We start from the raw sequence: 20,822 nt of genomic DNA, 5'->3' as shown, positions 1-20,822 counted from the left end.
TTTTGGGGTTGATCGGATTTGGGCGACTTAACGTTTTTTCTTTTTATGTTTTTATTATGTACTTTTCTCCATTTAGCATATGTCAACTTTTAAGCAACATGAAAAATAAAAAGAAGGGCAGCTGAACAAGGGAGTCTGATGATGCTCGGCCCAGCGGTCCTGGGGCCAGGCCCTGGGCTGCAGCCTTCAGCCGGCTCCTGAGGCTGATTCGAGCATGGGTCTCGAACTTGACCCTTTGGCCCTTTCTGAGCACCAGCATCCTCATGCTCTGAGAAACTGCCCAGTGACTGGGGACCTTGCAAATTGCTGCAGACAATTGCTCGTCCTGGAGTAGGCTGCTGTGTGGTTTCCAGGTCCCCAGGTAAGGAATGTAATGGCATTGTAGTAAGAATTTGCCACCACAAAGTAGTCTTCAAATGGAATCTGAACAGAAAAACTGAGCTGAGTGGGATGGGGGTGGGGCCCCAGAGCTGGGGGCCAAGGCCAGCAGGGGCATTATGATACATGGGGCGGGGCAGCCAAGTGCGATACTGAGCGTTAGAAAGGTGGACAGTTGGGGAGCAGGTGGGAGGGGACTGACTGGGTTGCGAAGAGTGGCCAGCCTGGAGGGAGCGTCTGAACCAAAGTGCTGTTGTTCCGGGAGTTGTCCAAGGTGGTGGTGTTGGGGGTGGGGGTAGGAGGGAGAGGTGTGTGCTTGCTTGTTTGCTGTTCAAGGCCCTCTTCCCCCCAAAGGCCTTTATGAGTCTTTTTCCCTTTATGTTCCCCATCAACCTGGTGAGCGCTTTTATCGCCTTCAAAACCCCATTGGTACTTGTTCATGCCTCTTATATAGCCTTCATCACTTTCTGATCTGTGTTCTTGTTTCCTGGCATGTGTTGGGCCTATCTGAGGCAGGATGGGGTCTTGTGCATCTTTCTGGTCCACATGGGCCATGGTTAGGTCCAGGGAAGGCGGCAGTGCTTTGCTTCTGTTTTCCTAGCTGAAAAGGTCAAGGCAAGTGCTAGAGCTGGGAGGGCTCTGCTCCTGGCCTTGTGGCTGGCTCCTGCCTGCTGCTTCCCTGGGTCTCCATGGCGACGAGACGCTCACTCGCAAGCAAATAGCATCCTGGCCCAGAGCGGCCAGCCTCAGCAGTTCTTGACCTCCAGCTGAGTTGAAACTGAGAGGATCCCTTTTCCAGCAGCCGGGAGCCAAGTCCACAGGGCTCCCTCCCTCTCTGTCCCTTTGGTGGCTGTGTTGAAAACAGATACCTCCTGGTACCCCAGGTTTACCATCTCTTGCTTCCCACTCCTTCCTACTGCTAGGGCCTGTGTGTGGACCATAGAGGGGAGGAGGCTTGGGGCAGAACAGGTGGCCTCCTCCTAGCACAACAGACAGCTACCAGCTGCATGCTATCTGCATAGGACCTTCCCCGGGCCTTGCTTTTCCCGGGTTTCGGCACCGAGGGAGCCTGCCGTTCTCCTGTGCTGCGGGGGTGAGGAGGCTGCTCTGCTGGACCTCTGGCCGCGGAATACGCCTGAGGCGATGAGGCCTGACTTGTCTGCTCTGCCCCGTGCAGCTGCCTCCTCCCAAGTCTCACTCAGCTCTCGCTGGACACAGATCTTAAGGCCTTGTCAGACTGATCTCAGGAAAGGCAGGTGATGCGGGCCATGGCCTAGCTGCCCAGACATAGCAGGCCCTGCAGCCTTCTACCCTGGGAAACCCTGCAGACTGAGTGGCTGCAGCTTTCCCCTGAGGCAAAGACCTCAGGACCGCTGACTAGGAAGTCAGCTGTTCTCCGCCTTTGGGAAGCCCTCTCCATGGCCCCCTCTCCCATTCTCACCCTCACCTCTTCCCCAGAGACGTGAGTTCGCAGCAAAGCCCCCATGTGGTCCTCTCCTTGATTCCTTTTCTTAGTCTTTATTGAGCACTTACTGTGTACCAGGCACTGGCCTGAGTCCTGGGACTCTTGAGATAAGTAAAGCCTGGCCCTGCCCTTGTAACTTGTTTCTTGTAACTTGTACGACTCATACAAAGTAGCTCCCATACAATGGGAGCTTCATTGGATCCAGGACAGTTAGAAATGGTCTTTCCTTAGAGGTGCCTGTGGGTAGAAGACACCCAACTTCCCAGCTGGGCTGTTCAGCCTCCTCGTGACAAGGATCTTTTATTGCCTTCCCCTATAAGGCTCATAAAGTTTTCTACCAAATCACATTTAAACAAAAGCTTAAGAAACACATACACGAGTCCTTATTTTTTAAAAAAATCAATACATATACAAATATTTATCTTAGAAAGTAAAAGTCCCATCACCATATCCGTGCAGTGGAAAGACTGGTATGTATTTCCCCAGATTTTTTTCCTCGCAGATACCAACACTGTCTTTATAAACTTGGGCTCCTTTGGAGCTGCCTATTTTCTTGGGAAGCACACAGCCTCCGAGGGCCACCGTCTGACCCCTGACACTTGACTCCAGTCACAGACCTCTGCCCACAACAGAAATGGTGTCAAGCTCAAAGTCCTCCTTGCTCCCCGCAACCCCCATGTTGTACCAAATCAGCATCTAAAGCCCTGTGTTGAAGCCTTTGATTGGCCAGAATTTCAGCTGCCTCCCACCACTCCCCGCCTTTGTGCCCCAGGCTCCTCTTCCCTCTAAGACGAGGACTATATGGGCAGTGGTGAACTCTTACCTGGAGCTAGAGATTGGGGACCTCTGGGTTTTTCAGCTCCTCCTTCCTCCCTCTGGCCATATCGCTCAGCTCCTCTGTTCCTGCCCCATCTCCTGGCCTCCAAGAAACTGAGTCCCAGAGACATCCATACCTTCCGTGTTGACCAGAACATCTTTTCTGGGCTGGCGTTCTGTCAGCTCAGTGTGAACCACTGTTTTCCATATGCTGATCAGCTGTAATTGACAGATATGTCTTAGCATTCCCTTATTAAAAATTATAGTCTCATCTTTTCTGGGCTGGCATTCTATCAGCTCAGTGTGAACCACTAGTTTCCAGATGCTGGTCAGAAGCTTTAATTGACAGAGATGTCTTAGCATTTCCATATTAAAAATTATAGTCTAAATGTCATTGGAGAGAAATTCTTTTGAGACCTGGGGGAGGGGAGCAGGTAATCAAAGGTCTTTGCATTGACAAGGTTGGGAGTTGCCCTTTGGTTCCCCAGTGGCACAGATGTTTCGAATCGGAGCCAGTCAGCCGAGGTGGAGGAAACTAGAAAAGAAGAAATGCGGCACTCTTGTGGGTGCCACAGCTAGAGTTTGATTTAGAAATGACATTGCAGACTCATGTTCAAATATTTATGTATTCCTGACTTTGTCAATGAAGAGTGAAGACCAGTGTTTAGTAGGAGGCCCATGGGCCAGGGCCTTGCGGGGCAAGCCTTCGCTGCTTCTGTACCTTCCCCCCGGACGCCTCCTTCTCCCTCACCCTCCCACAAGGCCCAACTCACAATGTTATACTTCCTCCATGAGGCCTCAGATGTGCTCATTCCCTCCTTCATTTCCCCATAGCCTTCTGAATCTCTTTTATGCCACTTCCTGCTTATCTGGTGGTATATTCATTCATTCATTCAACTAGTACTGAGAACTCTCTCTGTGTAAGGTGCCAGGTGCCAGTGTGAAGCAGAGACCAGGGTCCTGCCTTTCAACAACTGACGTTCTACAGACAGAAAAATGAGTCGTCAAACCTTGGCAGAATTGGGATAGACACTAAAGAGAAGAAAAGGGGCCAGGATGGGGAATGGGGGAGCCCACTTTACTTAGGTTGGGAGGAAAGGCCTCTAAGGAGGTGCTCTTTAAACCTTGAGACTCACTTAAGGTGATTAGAATGTCATCCTCATTTTCTCATGCCCCTTGAGTGCCTGGCAGGATCTTGAACACAGTGGGTGCTCAGGAATTGAGTTGACATGAATCTGGGCCATTACCCCCGTGTCTGGGCCTTGGCACCCTGGGAGCTAGTACTCATCACCCTCTTCTGCCTTAGGGCTCCCTGGCCCTGGCCACCTGCAGCTGTCATTTGACCATGAAGAATTGGGTTACCTTAGGAGTGGGGTGGCCCAGCAAGGCTACTCCCAGGCCAGGCTTGTCAGTATCGGGCAAAAGAGAGAGAAAGGGGTGGGGGGAGGGACTAACAATCTCAGACAGCCTGGAGGCTCTGCATGTACCTGGTCCTCTTGCATCTGGATCCTTCAGGGATGTTTTATCTCCTCTGTCACCACCATTATCCCACAGGGAAACTGCGTCCCAGAGCTTGGAAGCTGCCTCTTCCTCTAGCAGCAGCAGAGGCCAAAGTGGGACAGGTCACCACTGGGTGTGGGGATGAGGGTCAGGCTTGCTCCCAGCTTGCCTTCCCAGCCTGCAGGAGCCCACGTGTTTCCAGAGTCTGTGTCCCAGGGTCAGAGCTGGAAGCAGCAACTGTAGAGAGAATCCATCCCAGCTCCCACCCACCCGTTTGGCAGATGTATAAGAGGCCTGGTCAGTCAGGGTGTGGGCTCCCAATACAGGCAGACACACCTCATTTTATTGCGCTTCTTAGGTACTGCGTTTTTTACAAATGGAAGGTTTGCAGCAACCCTGCGTTGAGCAAGGCATGTCTGTTGGCGCCATTTTCCCAACAGGCTCAAATGATAGTTAGCATTTTTAGCAATAAAGTATTTTTAAGTTCAAGTATGCATACTGTTTTTCAGATATTGCTATTGCACACTGAACAGACTACAGTATAGTGTAAACGTAACTTTTATGTGCAGTGGGCAACCAAAAACTGTGTGTGACTCACTTGATTGTGGTATTCGTCTTGTTGCTGTGGTCTAGACCAAACCCACAATATCTGAGGTATGTGCTTCTCTGCCTCCCTGTGCTTTAGCATGCAGCAGTTTCGCCTGTTTGTGTATGGGGGTTTTTCTTTGAACAAAATTTGTATGTATCATTTATTTATTGTGCATTTATTTATTTTGAAATGTGCCACAGAGTAACACATTAAAAGGGTTTCGTAAATTATGCATTCAAGTATTTTCGAAATAGTGAGCATGAATATAACATATCACAAAACCAAAAAGGATCTCCGTGTGTCATTTGTGGGATTCAGGTAACCCGGCCAGAGGGTGACAGGAGCTCGTCTGGCCGGGGACTGGCCATGGTCGTCTGGGCACTGGCACGTGACTGTGTGAGAGACTGAGCGCTTTCCACTTTAACAGGATCCCCATGAATTTTTGAGAGCCTTTCGTCGGGGTCTCACAGCATTCTTCTGTATAGAATCTCGTGGCTTGTGTGTCTGTGTGTGTGTTATCACACGTGTGGTTTGCCTTGCAGTTTTGTGCAGGGGTGGTGAGTGTTTGGAGGGCAAAGATCTTGCCTTAGCTGTCTTTGTGCCCCTCATGAGCTCCATGCAGGTCTTTCCTCAGGATGGATTTGAATTGAGTCTTAGAGCTGGAAAGGGTCCTGAATTGTTAGTCCAACCTCCTGGTTTTACAGAGGGGGGCGCAGATGAGCGGCTTCAGGGACATGACCTGCTCCAGGTCATGGGAGCTGAACCAGCCTGTCATGGGGCTGAGATATCTGAGTTGGGAGCTGACCTGGAGGTGAAGGATGCCTGTCCCTAAGGCCCAGGTGGGCAGTGCAGGTGGAAGCTGAAGCTCGCTGGTGCCTCCAGAGCCTGGGGTTTCTTGGGGCTGTCAGGAAGGTGTCAGGGAGGTCTCAGGAGGGGTGGGCATGTGGGTATTGCCCCTTCTCCACCCACAGCAAACCCACTTTACCTGCCTCACATGCTAAGTGAGCTTCTCTGAAAGCCATTCACTATTTTCTTTGAAACAAGGGTTTTGCTGCGTAGGAAAGAGCTCCTCCCTTGGAGCTGGAGACCCTCTGTTTGTTTAGTTTGGGGGCCTGCCCTTGTGGCCTGGCTGGAGGGTGGGGATGTGCTGTGTGGGAGGACGAGGGGGCCCTGCCTTTCCTCCCTCCATACAGATGCCAGGGCCAAGCCCTAGAGGCTGCTCAGGCGCTGCCCTCCCCATCGCCACCTCAGGCATTTCCAAAATAAACAGCTCTGGATGAGGTGCCTGGGCAGCCCGAGGCCCTTTCACACAGCCACCCCCAGCAGCACCCCAGAGGGCCATGCACAGCCAGCACATTTGGTTATTTCCGCCCCTTCTGCTAAGGGGCTGGCGCCTTGCATCTGGAACCTTCTCTGAGGGAGGGGGAGGGGCACAAAACTTCCAGGGTTGGGATCACTGCCTCTTGCTCCAGCAATCTGGATCCTGTTAACCTCCTGTAGAAGGGTGAGGAGGCCTGGCTTTTTAAAATTTGTTTTTCTTTTTATACTTTATATTTCACAAGAACTTCAGATAACTCAGCAAGGCTGTACACAGAATAGGACTCAGTAATAAATGCTTGTAGATGGACATGAAATTAGACCAAAAGAGGCTCATTCATTGACTTGTCTTAGAAATGCTTCCTGAGCTTCTGCTGGACTAGCTCCCATGTAGTGAGCACTTAAGACCCACCAGGCACTTGACACGCAGGAGAGATGAAATCTAGGAGAGGCGAGGGGTGGGGGGCAGGGGAAGGTTTCAGAGCCAGGCCGCCACCAAGCCGTGTGACTTTTGGATTAGGTGATTTGATATATATAAAGGACTTAGAACAATGCCATATGATAAGAACTTAATAAACGTTAGCCATGATTGTTAATGTCATGTTACTGCCATAGAGTTCTCACTGTAGCCCTATAAGGTAGTGACTATTATTATCCCCATTTTCCAGATGAGGAAACTGAGATTCTCATAGGTTAAATAACATGCCCAAATCATGCAAGTGGTAGAGCCAGGGTTCTATCTCAAGTCTGGAATCTGAGGCTTTTGGCAGCCTAACTGTACTACTTATCTGGCTCCAGGCTAGGGGCCAGTCATTCAGATGCCAGTGCTAACGAGACCAGGTGCTGCCTTAAGGAGCTTACAGCCTGGCATGGAGGCCCACACATACACATGGGCATCAGTGAGTGAATTTCCGGAGGCATCACGTGGGTTAGAGTCAAGCCAGGCTGTGTGGGAGGCACGCAGGACTGGCAACAATGTTATACTGCACTCTGGCCTGGTCAGTAGTGTTGCCAGCTGGGCCTTCCCACCTGGGCTGGAGGCAGAGCTGGTTCTGTGCCTGTCAGCGGTGTGTGTGTATGGCGGCAGAGAGGGTGGTCACCTCCTCTTTTGCCCTATCCCCAGCCCCAGCCAGGGAGTTCTTTTCACTGCCCTGGGGAGATGGCATGCAGCAGGGCAGAAGCTGGGACAAGCACTGGGCTGGGAGTGAAAGGATGTGAAACCACTCAGTGGATTTTTGCCACTGCCCCAGGTTCCCTGAACCACACTGTCCTCGTCTGTAAAATGGGAGTAATAGTACTTGCCTGCCATGCAGGGTTGTTGTAAAGATTAATTGAAATGATGTAAAAAAAACTTTTTATGAGTATAATACTAATTCTAGTGCTTATACAACTAATAATAATCACTACCATTTTTAAACTCCTACTTTGTGCCTCACATAGTATTAGGTGATTACATACAGTAATGTATCTTGTTTAATCCTTACAATAGTCCTTCTAGATGGTATCATTGCTCCCATTTTATGGATGTGGAAACTTGAGGTCCTGAGGCTCAGCTGCCTGGGTTACACCGGTGAGGGGTGGAGTTGAAAAACCAGGTCCTGTCTGATTCCAAAGCTACCTCTCTGTTTCAAACTTTTTGAGTTCTGTCCCCCTCCCACCCCTCCCTAGTAAGTTACTGGACCAGCCTCGGGAAGGTGTGGCTGGCTGCTCCTGCCAGGCCAGCCACCCAGGCCTGGCAACTGGTGGGAGGCAGGGATGGAGGGATGAGCTTTACCTGCCCACGGTCCCCAGCTGTGGTGGGAGCAGCAAGCTTTCCTCCCTGCCAGTCTTGCAAGTAAGTTTTGTCGGCCTATGAATCACACAGCACTGATGAGTCAGGTTTTTCCCTTCTTCTTGCCCAGAGCAGCTGGGGAAGAGGTAAGGGGTTTTCTTAGGAAACAGGACATCCCTCGCTCTGTTCTCCCACCATCGCCCTTGCCTTCAAGCTGAGCATTTTCCATAAGTCTGTGGCTCAGCCCTGGACGAAGAGTCCTTTGTGTCCCTACAGAAGAGGGTGTCTGGGTGCTGGCCATAGGGGCACAAGAGATCAGGCCTCAGACTGAGTAGTGTCCGGAGGGGAAGGGCCCTCCTTGCTAGTAAGGAGGATAAGGTAGCTAGTCCAGGGCTATCTGACTCGAAAGCCCCTATTGTCGGCCTCTTGGCTTGGCTCCTTTCTTTCCTTTCTGCAAGGAAGGGGTTTCGCCCTGTATCCTTTGGACAGTGCAGCTGGGTTTCCCCAGGCACAGGGAGCTATCTGCTTCTTGCCTTATGACCAGCCTGGCTGAGAGCCTTGAAAGGACTGTCCAGATGGCCAGCCTCAGGCAGGCCTGGGGTTCTCCCTGAACACCCCCCTGCCAAGCCCTCTCAGAGGCCTAATTAAACAGTCGAGGCAGCCAGCCAGGCTGGGCAGCCTAAATCCAGATCAGTGCATGTCAGCCCTGGCCACATGTTAGACTCATCCCGACAGCCTTCATGCCCCTCGACTGCTCAGGCCAGGCCCCAGAGCAGTTAAGTCACCATCCCTTGGGTGGGCCCCAGGCAACCACGTCTCTCCTATAACACCCTGTATTGCCTTTTGAGAGCCTGCCCTCCAGGAGTTGACAGGCAAGTTGCAGGGACAGTGCAGCCTCCGTTGAGTCAGGCTGGTGTAGGATGCTCATGGCCCACAGGGTCAGGGGAGAGGTGCACGTGCTGTGTCCTGCCTCCTGACGGATGGGGACCAGGCAACGCTTGGGAAGGAACCAGCGAGGCCGCTGGCCTGACGGCTGTGATTCATGGGCCGTAAGGAGGAAGGGGAAGGAGTGAGTCAGGCACAGCTGCCTGCAAGGCCAGAGCCTGGCTGTGGAGGAGAGTGAACGTGCTCAAATGAGGAGTTCTCTCTGTTGAGCCACAAACCAAATGTTGTGGGTCCTGAGCTGTGGGTGAGCCTTAAAAAGATGGGGTGTCAGGCATCTGAGTGCACTTTGCATCTGACCGAGACACTTCTCATAGAAACTCCTGGAGAATTTCAACGGCTCTATAAGGGGCAAAGAAGAGTGGCATTTGCGGTTGGCAGATGTGCTTGGAGAGTTAAGTGCCACGCCCTGGGTCACACAGCAGGGGTCACAGGTCTTCTGATTCCAAGTTCACCCCACTTCAGACATACACCTGAAAGACAGTAACTGAGGGCCAGCTGCTGGGGTGTGGAAGGAACACCAAGACAGAGAATGTGGAGCCACAACCAAGGGGAACGTTATGGGGTCTCTTCAAGCTCCAGCCCCAACAGTTCTGGGCCAACTTGCTGTCATGTTTGCTATGGAGGCAGAGGGCTTGGTGCTCAGATTGAGGAAGCAAGAGCCTGGTGGGGCTTCGTGCTGGGCAGAACTCACCTGGGCTGTTCGGTGAGTTAGGTTAGTTGGGAGGAGAGTGAATGGGATGAAATAGTAGGAGGGAATAGGGATCTTCAGTCTAGAGAAGAGCAAAATGTCAACCCTGTGAAAGAGGCCGTGACTTGTTCTGTGTTATTCCAGAAAGCAGAGGCAGCGGATTCCAGGTCAGAATGACAACGGTAATGTAACAATGGCAAAAACAATTTCAATGACAGTAATGAGTGCCCACTCTGTAGCAAGTATGGTGCTGGGGTCCCGCTCTCTCTTTCAGACTGAGGAAGCCGGAGCCAGGTGAGACTCGGTGCTAGGGAGACCGCACCTGGGTGTTAGGTCAGTTGGTTTATTATATACAGATGTGCCCCCAAAATGTAAACACATTGTAAGAAAGGAAAAAGCTATTACAATATTCAATATACACCAATAACAAAAGATGCATACACGTCATGTGGATACATTTTTTTGATACCTCTGTATAATCTTCTTGATTCTATTAGTTAATGTAATGTACTCATATATGTAGATAACTTCAATCCTCCCAACCTACCTACCGTGTTTCCCTGAAAATAAGACGTAGCCAGACAATCAGCTCTAATGCGTCTTTTGGAGCAAAAATTAATGTAAGACCTGGTCTTATTTTACTATAATATAATATAATATAATATTGGGTCTTATGTTAATTTTTGCTCCAAAAGATGCATTAGAGCTGATTGTCCGGCTAGGTCTTATTTTCGGGGAAACAGGGTAAGAAGTGGGTTATTTCTACTACCTGCTTCCCAGGAGACTAGAAAGCTTAAGGCATTTATCCAAGGTCACTTAGCTGATTTATGTTGGAGCTAATGTTCAAACCCAGGTCTGTCTGCCTCTGTAATCCGTTTCTCTGTTCTACTACCTGCTACATAGTTAGTGCTCAGTGAAGGGAGACTATAAGACTATTAACGTTCTAACCATTTGATCCAGCCAATAACAGAAGAGGTTCCTCAGGGTGTAGTGAGTGCCTCGGCCCCCTAAGTACTCACAGAGGCTGAAGTGCCCCCGGCAGGAGTGTCGCCAGGGGTGGAAGGCTGGTCTCCATCACTGAGCCCCAAACCAGCCATGTGGAATTAGAGTCTCAGGCTAGTGCCTCACATCCCTGTTTCTGTCAAGCCCACAGGAGACCTGGGCACACAGTCAGGCCCAAGTGTCCTGGGAGGGCCCAGCTCGTAGGTTCTTTTCTTCCCTAGTGGGAACTGGAAGGTCAGGCAGACTCCTAACTTCTCCACTCTTGCTCCTGATGCGTGGTCTGCTTGCTGCTTTTCCCATTGGCGTATTTGTCACCTGCAATGGAGTTGTTTGATAGATGGAATTTACCTCCCACCCCCCAACACACACACACACACCCAGGCAAAGAGCTGTGGGGTTTGGGACAGGTCACACCTCCTCTCAGAGCCTCAGTTTCCTTGTCTGTAAAATGAGGGGGCGAGGGTGCATGACTTTAATGTCACCCCCAGCTTTAGGGTTGTGTTGGACTCTGGGGCGCCTACCCTGATGTGTTGGCACGTGTCTGAGTGGAACAGTGTGGCAGTTGACACCCAGTGGGACAGAGTCCGGGGTGTCAGAAGTCAGGCCATGCCATTCGGCCTCCCGGCACCTGGCTGCCGGGCAGGGGCTGGCCTTCCCCGCAGGGAGCCTTCTTGACAGCAGGGCTGTGGAAAGCACAGCGGCAGTGATGCCCTGTTTCTCCTCCCTGGAGTCCTGAGGTAGCGAGGGGAGCTGGCCAGATACCAGAGACCTTTCTAGCAACCTCTGGGGAGTTCCTGTTTTATTTATGAGCCGCCATCCTCCGTCTCCTGCCCCAGGAAAAGTGCTGACCCTGTGCTGTGCAGCCACGCAGGGACGCGGGCATCCATCAAGCCCATTCTTTGTCCCTGTCCAGCTTAACCTCGTTTAACCCCTGCGTCGTCCTGCACTGTGAGGGAGGGACCAAGAGTTCTCCACAGCTGGAGTTTTCAACCTTTCCAAAATTACAGCAACTCTATGGAAAAAAAAAAACAGCCTTTCATTCTTTTAATGGCATAATGGTAATTGCATTATTGACTTGACTTGATTACTAATTACAACACTAACTATCCTTTAAGTACTGGGCAGAGTGGTCTCTGCAACCCTCACAGCCATCCATGAGGTAGGAGTGACTTCCTCCTTACAGATGGGAACACGAGCTGTTAGAACGGTCAGGTCGTCCGCCTGCGCGCACACTCACTCGCCCCCGCTCACACAGGTGCCCAGTAGCCTAAGCAACCCACCCCCAGTCCATCTCTGGAGCCTATTTATAACTGAGTAGCCATATTGGAGAGAGAGGCCGCCCTAACGTCTCTTTAACTCATAATTATCTGTGATCTAGGTTGCCGGAAACCACATGTAATCAAAGTTCCCTCTAGAGCTTGTAACACTGGAACTGTTCATATTTAGGCCAGGACTTAGTTGCACCTGGGAACAAACACATCCGTACATGATGAAGATGGCGATGTATTCGTTATAAGAAAGGAACGGGCTATATATATATATATATATTTTAATGGGACTAATAATACCACAACAAGGTATACAGCTCTCACAGTTTTTTTTTAATTGGGGAAGGGGAACAGGACTTTATTGGGGAACAGTGTGTACTTCCAGGACTTTTTTCCAAGTCAAGTTGTTGTCCTTTCAATATTAGCTGTGGAGGGTGCAGCTCAGCTCCAGGTCCAGTTGCCGTTGCTAGTTGCAGGGGGCGCAGCCCACCTTCCCTTGCGGGAGTCGAAACGGCAACCTTGTGGTTGAGAGCCCACTGACCCATGTGGGAATCGAACCGGCAGCCTTCGGAGTTAGGAGCACGGAGCTCTAACCCCCTGAGCCACCGGGCTGGCCCGCTACATATATTTTTTAATTCATACGAACTTAAAACAAGGAGAAGTACAGGAACTTCCCAAACACCTGATATTTTCACTCCACCCACAAAGGGCAGTGTCCTCTCCCAGCCAGCCTCGGAAAGGAGCTGTTGGTTGTATGGCAGGTTAACTCCCAGAGTGGCCCCTTAGGATGTGGACTGTACCCTGTTTGCAGTCATGATCAGACACGCCCATTTTCCAGCAGGAAATGGGCCGGGGCAGCTGGGTAAAGTCAGCTTGGGTCAGGGGAAGAGTTGGTCGGTGCCCAGCCTCGCATGCCATCTTCCACCCTGCCTGGCTGCACACGGCTGCGGCCCTGGGCCAGAGGCACAGAGCAGAGAGCAGATGAAGTCCCTGCTGCCCGTAAGCCCCACCTTAGTAACTGTGCGTCGTGGGCAAGCGCAGTGAAAGCTCACACTGTCTTTGCAGGTCTGTGCGCTCTTGTCCACATCCACAGCTGCCCAAGCAGGGGGCCTCTTGGGTTTATTGCTCTTGGCTGCACTTTCGTCTCTCTATTTACCACGAAGGTTCTAGGCCCTCACTGGGTGTGGTTTCTGACATCCAGCCCCTCATCCTCTGCAAGTTCTTCACTGTACACTTCGGGGGCTGGTTTTGTCCCTCCTGGACTCTCACCTCTACCACCCCCTTTCTTTCTCCCTCTTCCTTACAGGGATTCCGACCAGGCAGTTCCAGCTGGTCTGTCGCCACGTCTGATCTCGCCTCTCCCCTCTCCAGGTCTTCCCACTTTTCCTACACTGCCTGTTCACTTCATTCACTCATTCATTTGACAAACAGTTCTTGAGTGCTGCTGCGTTCCAAACCCTGCGTCTGTCCCCAGGATCCAAAAGATACATTGGGGTGGTCCCAGCCTCAGGGTAACAAACAAGATCATTACAAAGAATTGCAGTTGCCCTGAGCTGGGCATCGTCACAGAGCTGAGTACAGGGCTCCCAGGGGAGCCTTGAGTTGAGTCCTTCAACCCGCCCAGGACCACCTGGGACCAAACATGCCCCATGAGGGGATACAGTTTAAGAAGCCTGGCTTGTCACTTAGCAACTGGCTCCACCCTTCCCCCCCCTCTGAACTCTGGAGCTGGACTGGAGGGAATGAATGGGGAAGAAAAGCGCATGTACTACTATAAAGAGGCCACCTGGAGAGGCCCCAGCTGAGCCGAGCTGGGCCAGCACTTTCCCTTCAAAGGTTACCCAGGCTCTGAGGGTCATCTGGGCTAAGTCTTAACTATAAATACCACGCTTCCTAAAGGGATTACCGGGGCCCTGCTTCCCCTGGCTGCACCCTTTCCAGCCACGCTAATCCTCCTTCTGGGGCTAGCTGTTCTTCCTGACCTCTCTCCCCTCCATCAGGTACCACCCTACAGCCTCTCTCTCCAGCCCTCTGTATCCCAGGTGGGAGGGGAAGAGGAATGATTCGAGTCTGCGTCTTGGCCAGAGGACCCATGCAGCCTAGGCTGTTGGGACAGGCAGGGCAGGGCCTTGTCCCTGCCTTCTGCCTGGAGCCTCATCTCTCAGCCAGTCAGAGCAAGCCCAGACTTGTCACAGAACCTGTACTTCTGGGGAGGACACTGTTGGCCCTATCCCTGAAGTAGGGGCCTGGGGATGGACCTTGGTAACCAAGTGTAGAAACAGAGCTTGGGGATTGCTGCAGGTACAAATAGGGCCGTCTCCTGGCTTGGGTGGACCGACTGTCCTGGGAAATCTCTGGTTCCCTCGGCTGGTCTCAGGTTTGGTGTCACATCCCAGTGGATCAATTGTGCCAGTCCCTGAAGCCACAATAAGGATCTCCTGGGGTCTGAGACCAAGAAGTAAAGGGACTGCCTGACTTCTCCTTCATGCAGACTTTCCCCCTGCCTGCCCACTTCTGCTCTCAGTTGTAATTCCTGCACCATGCTCTCCACCCAGTTCACAGTGCGTTTGTCAGTTCCATTTTCAACTCAGCAGACAACTTGCTAAAAACCCGTCCTGGGCCAAGCCTGCTGTGAGGTCCTGGGATATGCAGAGGGAAGCAGCCAGGGCCTGTTGTCCTCTGCGGGTTCTTGAGAATCCCCTCTTTTGTGTAGTCATTCTGAATGAAACAGGATGAATCAGGTGTTGGAAGTACATGTACACACAGACACACACACACACACACACACACACGCGCTCATAGATGCATACCAGCTCTAGGCAAGTTGGAAAGGACCTGTAGTATTTTCTCTCCCACTCTTCTTTCAGTGCCCTCCCTTGTGGGTGGTATGGCCAGACACCATTCATTACCCGGGCCAAACCACAGCGTCCACCGTCATTATCCTCCCCCAACCCAGACAACGTGCCCTCTTGCTCTCTTCCTTCTTTACTCTCCAAATCTGCTCTCAGCAGCAACTTTGGAGGTGATCTGTTGAATGAATGAGCCTGCCATTTCCACTTCTGTTTTGCTGTGTTTACAAGGGGGCTTCTTTAGTCAGAATCACTACATCCCAGCCAGGCCCTGCAGCTCTGGTTCAGTGAGTCTGAGGTGGGCCCTGGCAATCTGCCTTTTTCACCAGCACTCCAGGAGATCCCAGCTTTTGCCTCTGTACTCAGAAACATATTCTTCTCAGTCACAGATGTCTTGGCTGTTCCCTGCCCTTCACAATCACAGAAACCCACGATTTTCATGGGTGTTTTGTACCTCCCTGTACAGGTTTGTACCTTGACTACTGATCTTTTATTGTTTAAAAAGAAAAATCTCTTTTGTCAACTTCATTAAGGATAAGGACCACTTCTGTTACTCTTGTCTTTGACCTGGAACTTATCTAGGACAGATGGCGACGTAAGTAGAAGCCACTAGATGCTCCTGCTGCTGAAACCAGCAGAGCCTGTCCTGGCCCTGGAGAGTCACTCAGAGCTGCCAGCAGCTGAAATCCTAGAGGTTGTGGACCTGGGGCTTTCAGGCTCATCACCACCCTCAGTCCCCCTCACTCTTCCACCTTTTCCGTGGCTGCTCCCTAGGACTTGATGTACCCTTTTCTTTGTTAGCAACTTTCATTGTATTATTCTTATTACTAAAGTAAGAAATGCTTGTTGTAGAAAACTTGGAAAATATAAGCAAAATCATCGGTATCTGCCAATCAGATATAACTAGTTAACACTGGTGTAAATCCTTCTAGTCTTTAATATGTATGATTTTACATACTTTTTTAGAAACAAAAGCTGGAACACAGAGCACTTGCTGTTCTGTAACCTTTTTTCACTGTATTCTGGACATTTCCCCATGTCACTCAGCATCCTTCCACCCATCACAGAGTGGCTGCCACAGACACAGGTTTTATTGAGCCTTTCTCCAGGTGGTGCGCAGTTCATTTGTGTCTAACTGTCACCTGTTTTAAACCGTGCTAAGTTAAACAGCTTTGTAGATAAACCTTTGCCACACCTTTGTGATTATTTTCTTAGAATGCATTCTTAGAAACCAAGTAGCTGAGCCAAAAGGATGTACATTTTTAAGTTTTTTGGTACCATACCAGTTGCCCTCCAGAAAGTTTGTACCAGTTTGTGCAGCATATAAAAATGTTCGTACCCTTTCCGCTACCCAAATTTTTTGATTCAACTATCAAACATCGTTTATTTTTAAAGTAAATGAAATTTAAACTATTCATCATCAATTTGCTTTTACTTTTGGATTAAAAGTTTCCTTTTTGGTGTTTTTATCTGTGCTGAAGATTGTAAGTATCAGTGTGTATGGGTCTAGACATCGTGGCATGTCTCTTGTATTGGGCCTGGAGAACTTTGTGGGGTATGTTTATGCTGTAGTGGACTCACTGATGAAGGGAGCCAGCACGCCGGGCCAGAGGTGCTGCAGCTGCCCCCTGCTGGCTCTGGGGTGCAGTGTTGGCTGAGAAGGCATAGCTGGGCTCCTGCTGCTCTTTTCTTAACATCAGTCCTACCCGTTCCCACCATCACCACCCCATTCTGATATTTTCAGCCTGAAAGGACCAGCGTGCAGGGTAGGGTAAGGAATTTTTACACCATTGTATCCAGGGTGACTGCAGATGCTGTGACTACTTGGAGAGGCTCACTCACATTGTGTCCAACCGTGGGTGAGAAGTGTGTCTGTGACAGGAAAGTGTGCTGCTGTTTATGTGGAGGGAAGGGGAGGGAAGTGTTCCAGCAAAGCATCCCTCAGGTACCCGTGGCCTCCTGAGGTGATTAACCTAGCATGGCTAGGTTAATTCTAAAGAGAGAGCGAGATACATGCGTACATAGTTACACTTCTGGTGTCCTGGGGTCACCAGTCCAGCAACCTCAGTTGTCTGGCAGGAACAGAACCAAAACGTGATCATTAAAGGAGGGAGGGATCTGAGCAGGAACAACAGACGTCTGGAAGCCTAGTCTCTTCCTTCCTTAGGAAGCCTCTTTCTTAGAACTGGATGTTCTTTATTTCAGTAGTGCTGACAAGCGTTCTAAACTCAGCAGATTAGGAGTGGCCTGTTAACTGGACCTGACCTCTGCCCATAGGAGCAGCAGACAGACAGATACCAGTAAGAAGTGACCTCTGGCCAAGAGGAAGGAGACAGGAAAGCTATAGAGATCAGCTCAAGAAGTTAAAAAGGCCCTGATATTGCGGTCATTGAGTAGAAGGGCAGAAGCGCCATACCCAGAGGACCCTGAGTGTCCTGAGGACAATGGCTGTGACTCCTGCTGATCAAAGCTCTTGTCAGGGAGTCATCCATACTAAGGACCAAAGCGAGAAAGGCAGAAGTCATGAGGTAGAGTTATTTCCTGGATCCAGGCAGAAACACCTTTGGGCCAAATTTCCACCAAAAAAATACATGGAAAAAACTAATCTGTTTCTCCGGTGCTTTCTCTCTATCTTTCACATTTAAGTCTTTGATTGATCTGGTTTTGATTTTTGTGGCTGGCGTAAGGTAGGGGTCCTGTTTCATGTGTTCCTATTTGGTGAACCTATAGTACCAACACCATTTATCAATAGTCCATTGTAAAGAAAAATCTTCCATGTTCCTCTACTGCTTACACAGAATACTTCTGATGCCAGTTGTGTGGATGTTTTTCCCACACTAGGCAATTCTCGAATTCTCTGTGGACACCAACTGGTGTCCTACAATTCTGACACTACACAGACCTGAGAGGTTAAGGGTCCGGCCCCACAAGACTGTCTCCCACTTCGAACACCAATCGCAAATAGTGTGTCCTCAGGTTACCCATAACTTCTGTCCAACTTGGCTTCAAATTAGAGGTTCCCGTGACCCCCTCCTTGGATTGGATAATTTCGCTAGAGCAGCTCACAGAAACCAGGAGAACAGTTTACTTACTGTTGCTGATTTATTACAACGGATATTTTAAAGAATACGAATGAACGGCCAGATGAAACGATACATAGGGTGAAGTCTGGAAGCGTCTCAAGCACAGGACTTGGGGTGTACCACCCTCCTGGCACGTGGACGTATTTACTAACCTGGAAGCTCTCCAGATCACATACTTCGGAGATTTTTGTGGAGGCTTCATCACATAGGCGTCAATTATTAACTCAGTTTACAACCCCTCTCCCCTCTCCAGAGAATGGGAGGCAAGGCCGAAAGTCCCAACTTTATCATGGCTTGGTGTTTCTGGTGACCAGCCCTCATCCAGGATCCCGCCAAGAGTCTCCTCATTAAAACAAAAGACGCTTGTGTCACCCAGGAAATTCCAGGGGATTTAGGAGCTCTGTGTCAGGAACTGGGTCAAAGACCAAATATTAGCAGGAACTGGGGGTAGAGATCAATATATGTATGTCTTATTTTACATCTGTCTTACACACACACCACACACACACACACCACACACACACCACACACACACACACACACACACACACACACACACACACACACACACACACACCCCATCTGCAATGTTCCTTCTTATTTGAAGCGTTTTTCTGTATGGGCCTGGGTCTGTTTCTGGGCTCCCAGTTCCATTCCACCGGCCCATCTGTCTGTCCCTCCCAGTCCTGCACTCACTATGGCTTGGTAAAGTGTCTGTAATTGTAGTGCAAGTTCCCCCCCTTATTCTTACCATCCAAATTTCAGTTAGTATATTTTTCATTTCTAGAAGTCCTGTGTGGTTCTTTTAATTTCTGCTTAGTCATTCTTTATCATCTCTTTTTCCCTGTTCATATTTTTAAGGTTCTCTTCTTTCTTAAACTCAATATTTCATAACCTGTGTCTGATAAAGCCCATATCTGAAATCTTTGAGTCCAATTTTTCTGTCTGCTGGTTTTGCTGGTTCTGGCTCATACTGCCTTGTTTCCTTATATGTTGTGATTTTTTTTTAAAACTATGACCTTATTATTTATTTTCCTTGGAACTTTATCTTGGGAATTCTTTGAAACCTGGTTTAAGTTGCTTTCCTACAAAGAGGATTTGCATTTCCTGCTAACCCAGGAACATTTTAAATTAAATGTTTGGCCTGAGAGTTTTCTGCCTGCGCAGGTATTGGCAAATCCACAGGAGGGCTGTTTGTGGATTCATTCTGACCTGAGGTAGAACCCTCACTCTGTCACTTACTGTGTGACCTCAGGCAAGTCATTTAATATCTCTGCTTGTCCCCATCATCTGTGAAACGGCGATAATAAACACCTACCACCTAAGGCTATTGCAAGGGTGAAATGGGACAATGGGCATAAATAAAGTGCTTACATGGGGTTCTTTCCTACAGTTGGTAGGCAGAGAATGCCATTCTCTTCCTCTGAGAAACTCCCCCTCTTGTGCCCCAGCCGGTGGGGGTGGCCTAGTGGTAGCCCCCAGCCTTAGTTCAGCCTCTCATCCCTCGGGTCTGAGTTAGAGTGGGAGCCAAGTGCTGTAGACCTCACTCCTGTGGCTCATTTTTGCCTTCAGCTTTGAGCTGATTGGGCCTCCTGAGGCCTCTGAGAGGTACTCCTGCCTCGGTCTTCTCTGTGGTCTGGAATTGTCTTGGAGGCCACTTGGGGAGAGGTAACCAAAAAAATGACATTTAACAGAATTGCTTTCTTCTTCAGATACTGTGGGATTTTTTTGGTTCATTGGTTATTTTGTGTTTTTGTTGTTTAATATTCTTTGTAACTATATGGTGGAACATTAATAACAAGACATTAAAATTGTTTATAATTTTAATCACGGGAATATACATTGATAATAATATAAGTGTGACCTAAACAGAAAGTTGTATATTGGCATGAAATCATTTTAAATTCTTTGTATACAAAGAATATAAAAAATTTAATAACATGCACTCAACTATATTGAGAAAAATGGGGAAAAGGAAGCTGGGTGGAAATATGTCTAGGTGTCAACAGTAGTTACTTCTGAATGGTGGAATTCTGAGTAATTTTTTTCCACAATGGTAACTCGGTACAGACAGTGGTCAGAGAGTGGCCTTTGGAGTCAGAAAGTCTTGCGTTAAATTGGTACCGTGTGGCCTTAGACAAACAACGAACTCTAGGTCTGAGCTTCCTCATTGTTGGGTTGTTTTGAGGATCAAATGAAGAATGGGTCTAAAATGCCTCGCCTGTGGTCTGGCACAAGCTAGTTCGGTGAATGGTAGCAGTTTTTATTTTTACATATCTGCAATTCTACAATTCTTTCTAGACTTTTTATTTATACTGAACATGTACTACTTTATTTATTTGTTTTAAGGAGGGTGCAGCTCACAGTGGCCAATGCGGGGATCGAACTGGTAACCTTGGTGTTATTAGCACCACGCTCTAACCAAGTGAGCTAACCGGCCACCCCACATGTACTACTTTATAATCAAAGAAAGGATACAGTTAAAACTTAGGCAACAGCAGCAACAACAGCAAAGGCCGTGTATGCTTTGCTGATGAAAGTATTTTACATCCCCAGATTGGGTGTATGCAGTTTCCAGACTCTTCCCTGACTCCAAGGATGGGCCCAGAGACCCAAATACTTAGGAGCCGCTGGCAAGGGGTGGGCAGTGGGTCTCAGACTGGGGAGGGGAGGGGCTGGGGAGAGGGTGAGAGCCCTGGCTTTAGAGATGCTGAACCTTCTGTCCTGCCCAGGACGCAATGAGCCGCTGAAGAAGGAGCGGCTCAAGTGGAAGAGCGACTATCCCATGACTGATGGGCAGCTGCGGAGCAAGCGGGATGAGTTCTGGGACACAGCACCTGCCTTCGAGGGCCGCAAGGAGATCTGGGACGCCCTCAAGGCGGCCGCCTACGCGGCTGAGGCCAACGACCACGAGCTGGCTCAGGCCATCCTGGACGGAGCCAGCATCACCCTGCCGCATGGTGAGTGGGCAGGGCGGGGGCTTGATCCCCATTGGAGCGAGGGGGCCATCAGTGTAGGCTGTGTAGGATGGAGGAGAGCCGGTAGGAGTTGCTGTCGAAGCTGGTGGGTGGTGGATGTGGCTTGTTCATTCAGGCAGCCCTTAAGAGCATGGACCAAGAGTGAGGGCAAATTAAAATGAGACACAAATTAA

At 49.7% G+C, this 20,822-nt stretch overlaps 1 protein-coding gene across 2 annotated transcripts in view; it reads left to right on the top strand.

The window, feature by feature from the left end:
• Positions 1 to 20,822, top strand: part of UBTD1 (ubiquitin domain containing 1) — a 52,035-nt gene that overhangs the window by 29,028 nt on the left and 2,185 nt on the right. For both annotated transcript variants that reach the window (XM_033130421.1, XM_033130422.1), the window contains one exon: positions 20,404 to 20,631. In XM_033130421.1, the coding sequence (XP_032986312.1) occupies positions 20,404 to 20,631 (228 nt within the window). The remainder of the gene's footprint in view (positions 1 to 20,403; positions 20,632 to 20,822) is intronic.

This window comes from Rhinolophus ferrumequinum, chromosome 16, assembly GCF_004115265.2.
Source record: "Rhinolophus ferrumequinum isolate MPI-CBG mRhiFer1 chromosome 16, mRhiFer1_v1.p, whole genome shotgun sequence".
NCBI classification, from domain to species: Eukaryota; Metazoa; Chordata; class Mammalia; order Chiroptera; family Rhinolophidae; genus Rhinolophus; species Rhinolophus ferrumequinum.
Note: the sequence above shows the minus strand (reverse complement) of the source record. Positions and strands in the feature narration are given on the sequence as shown.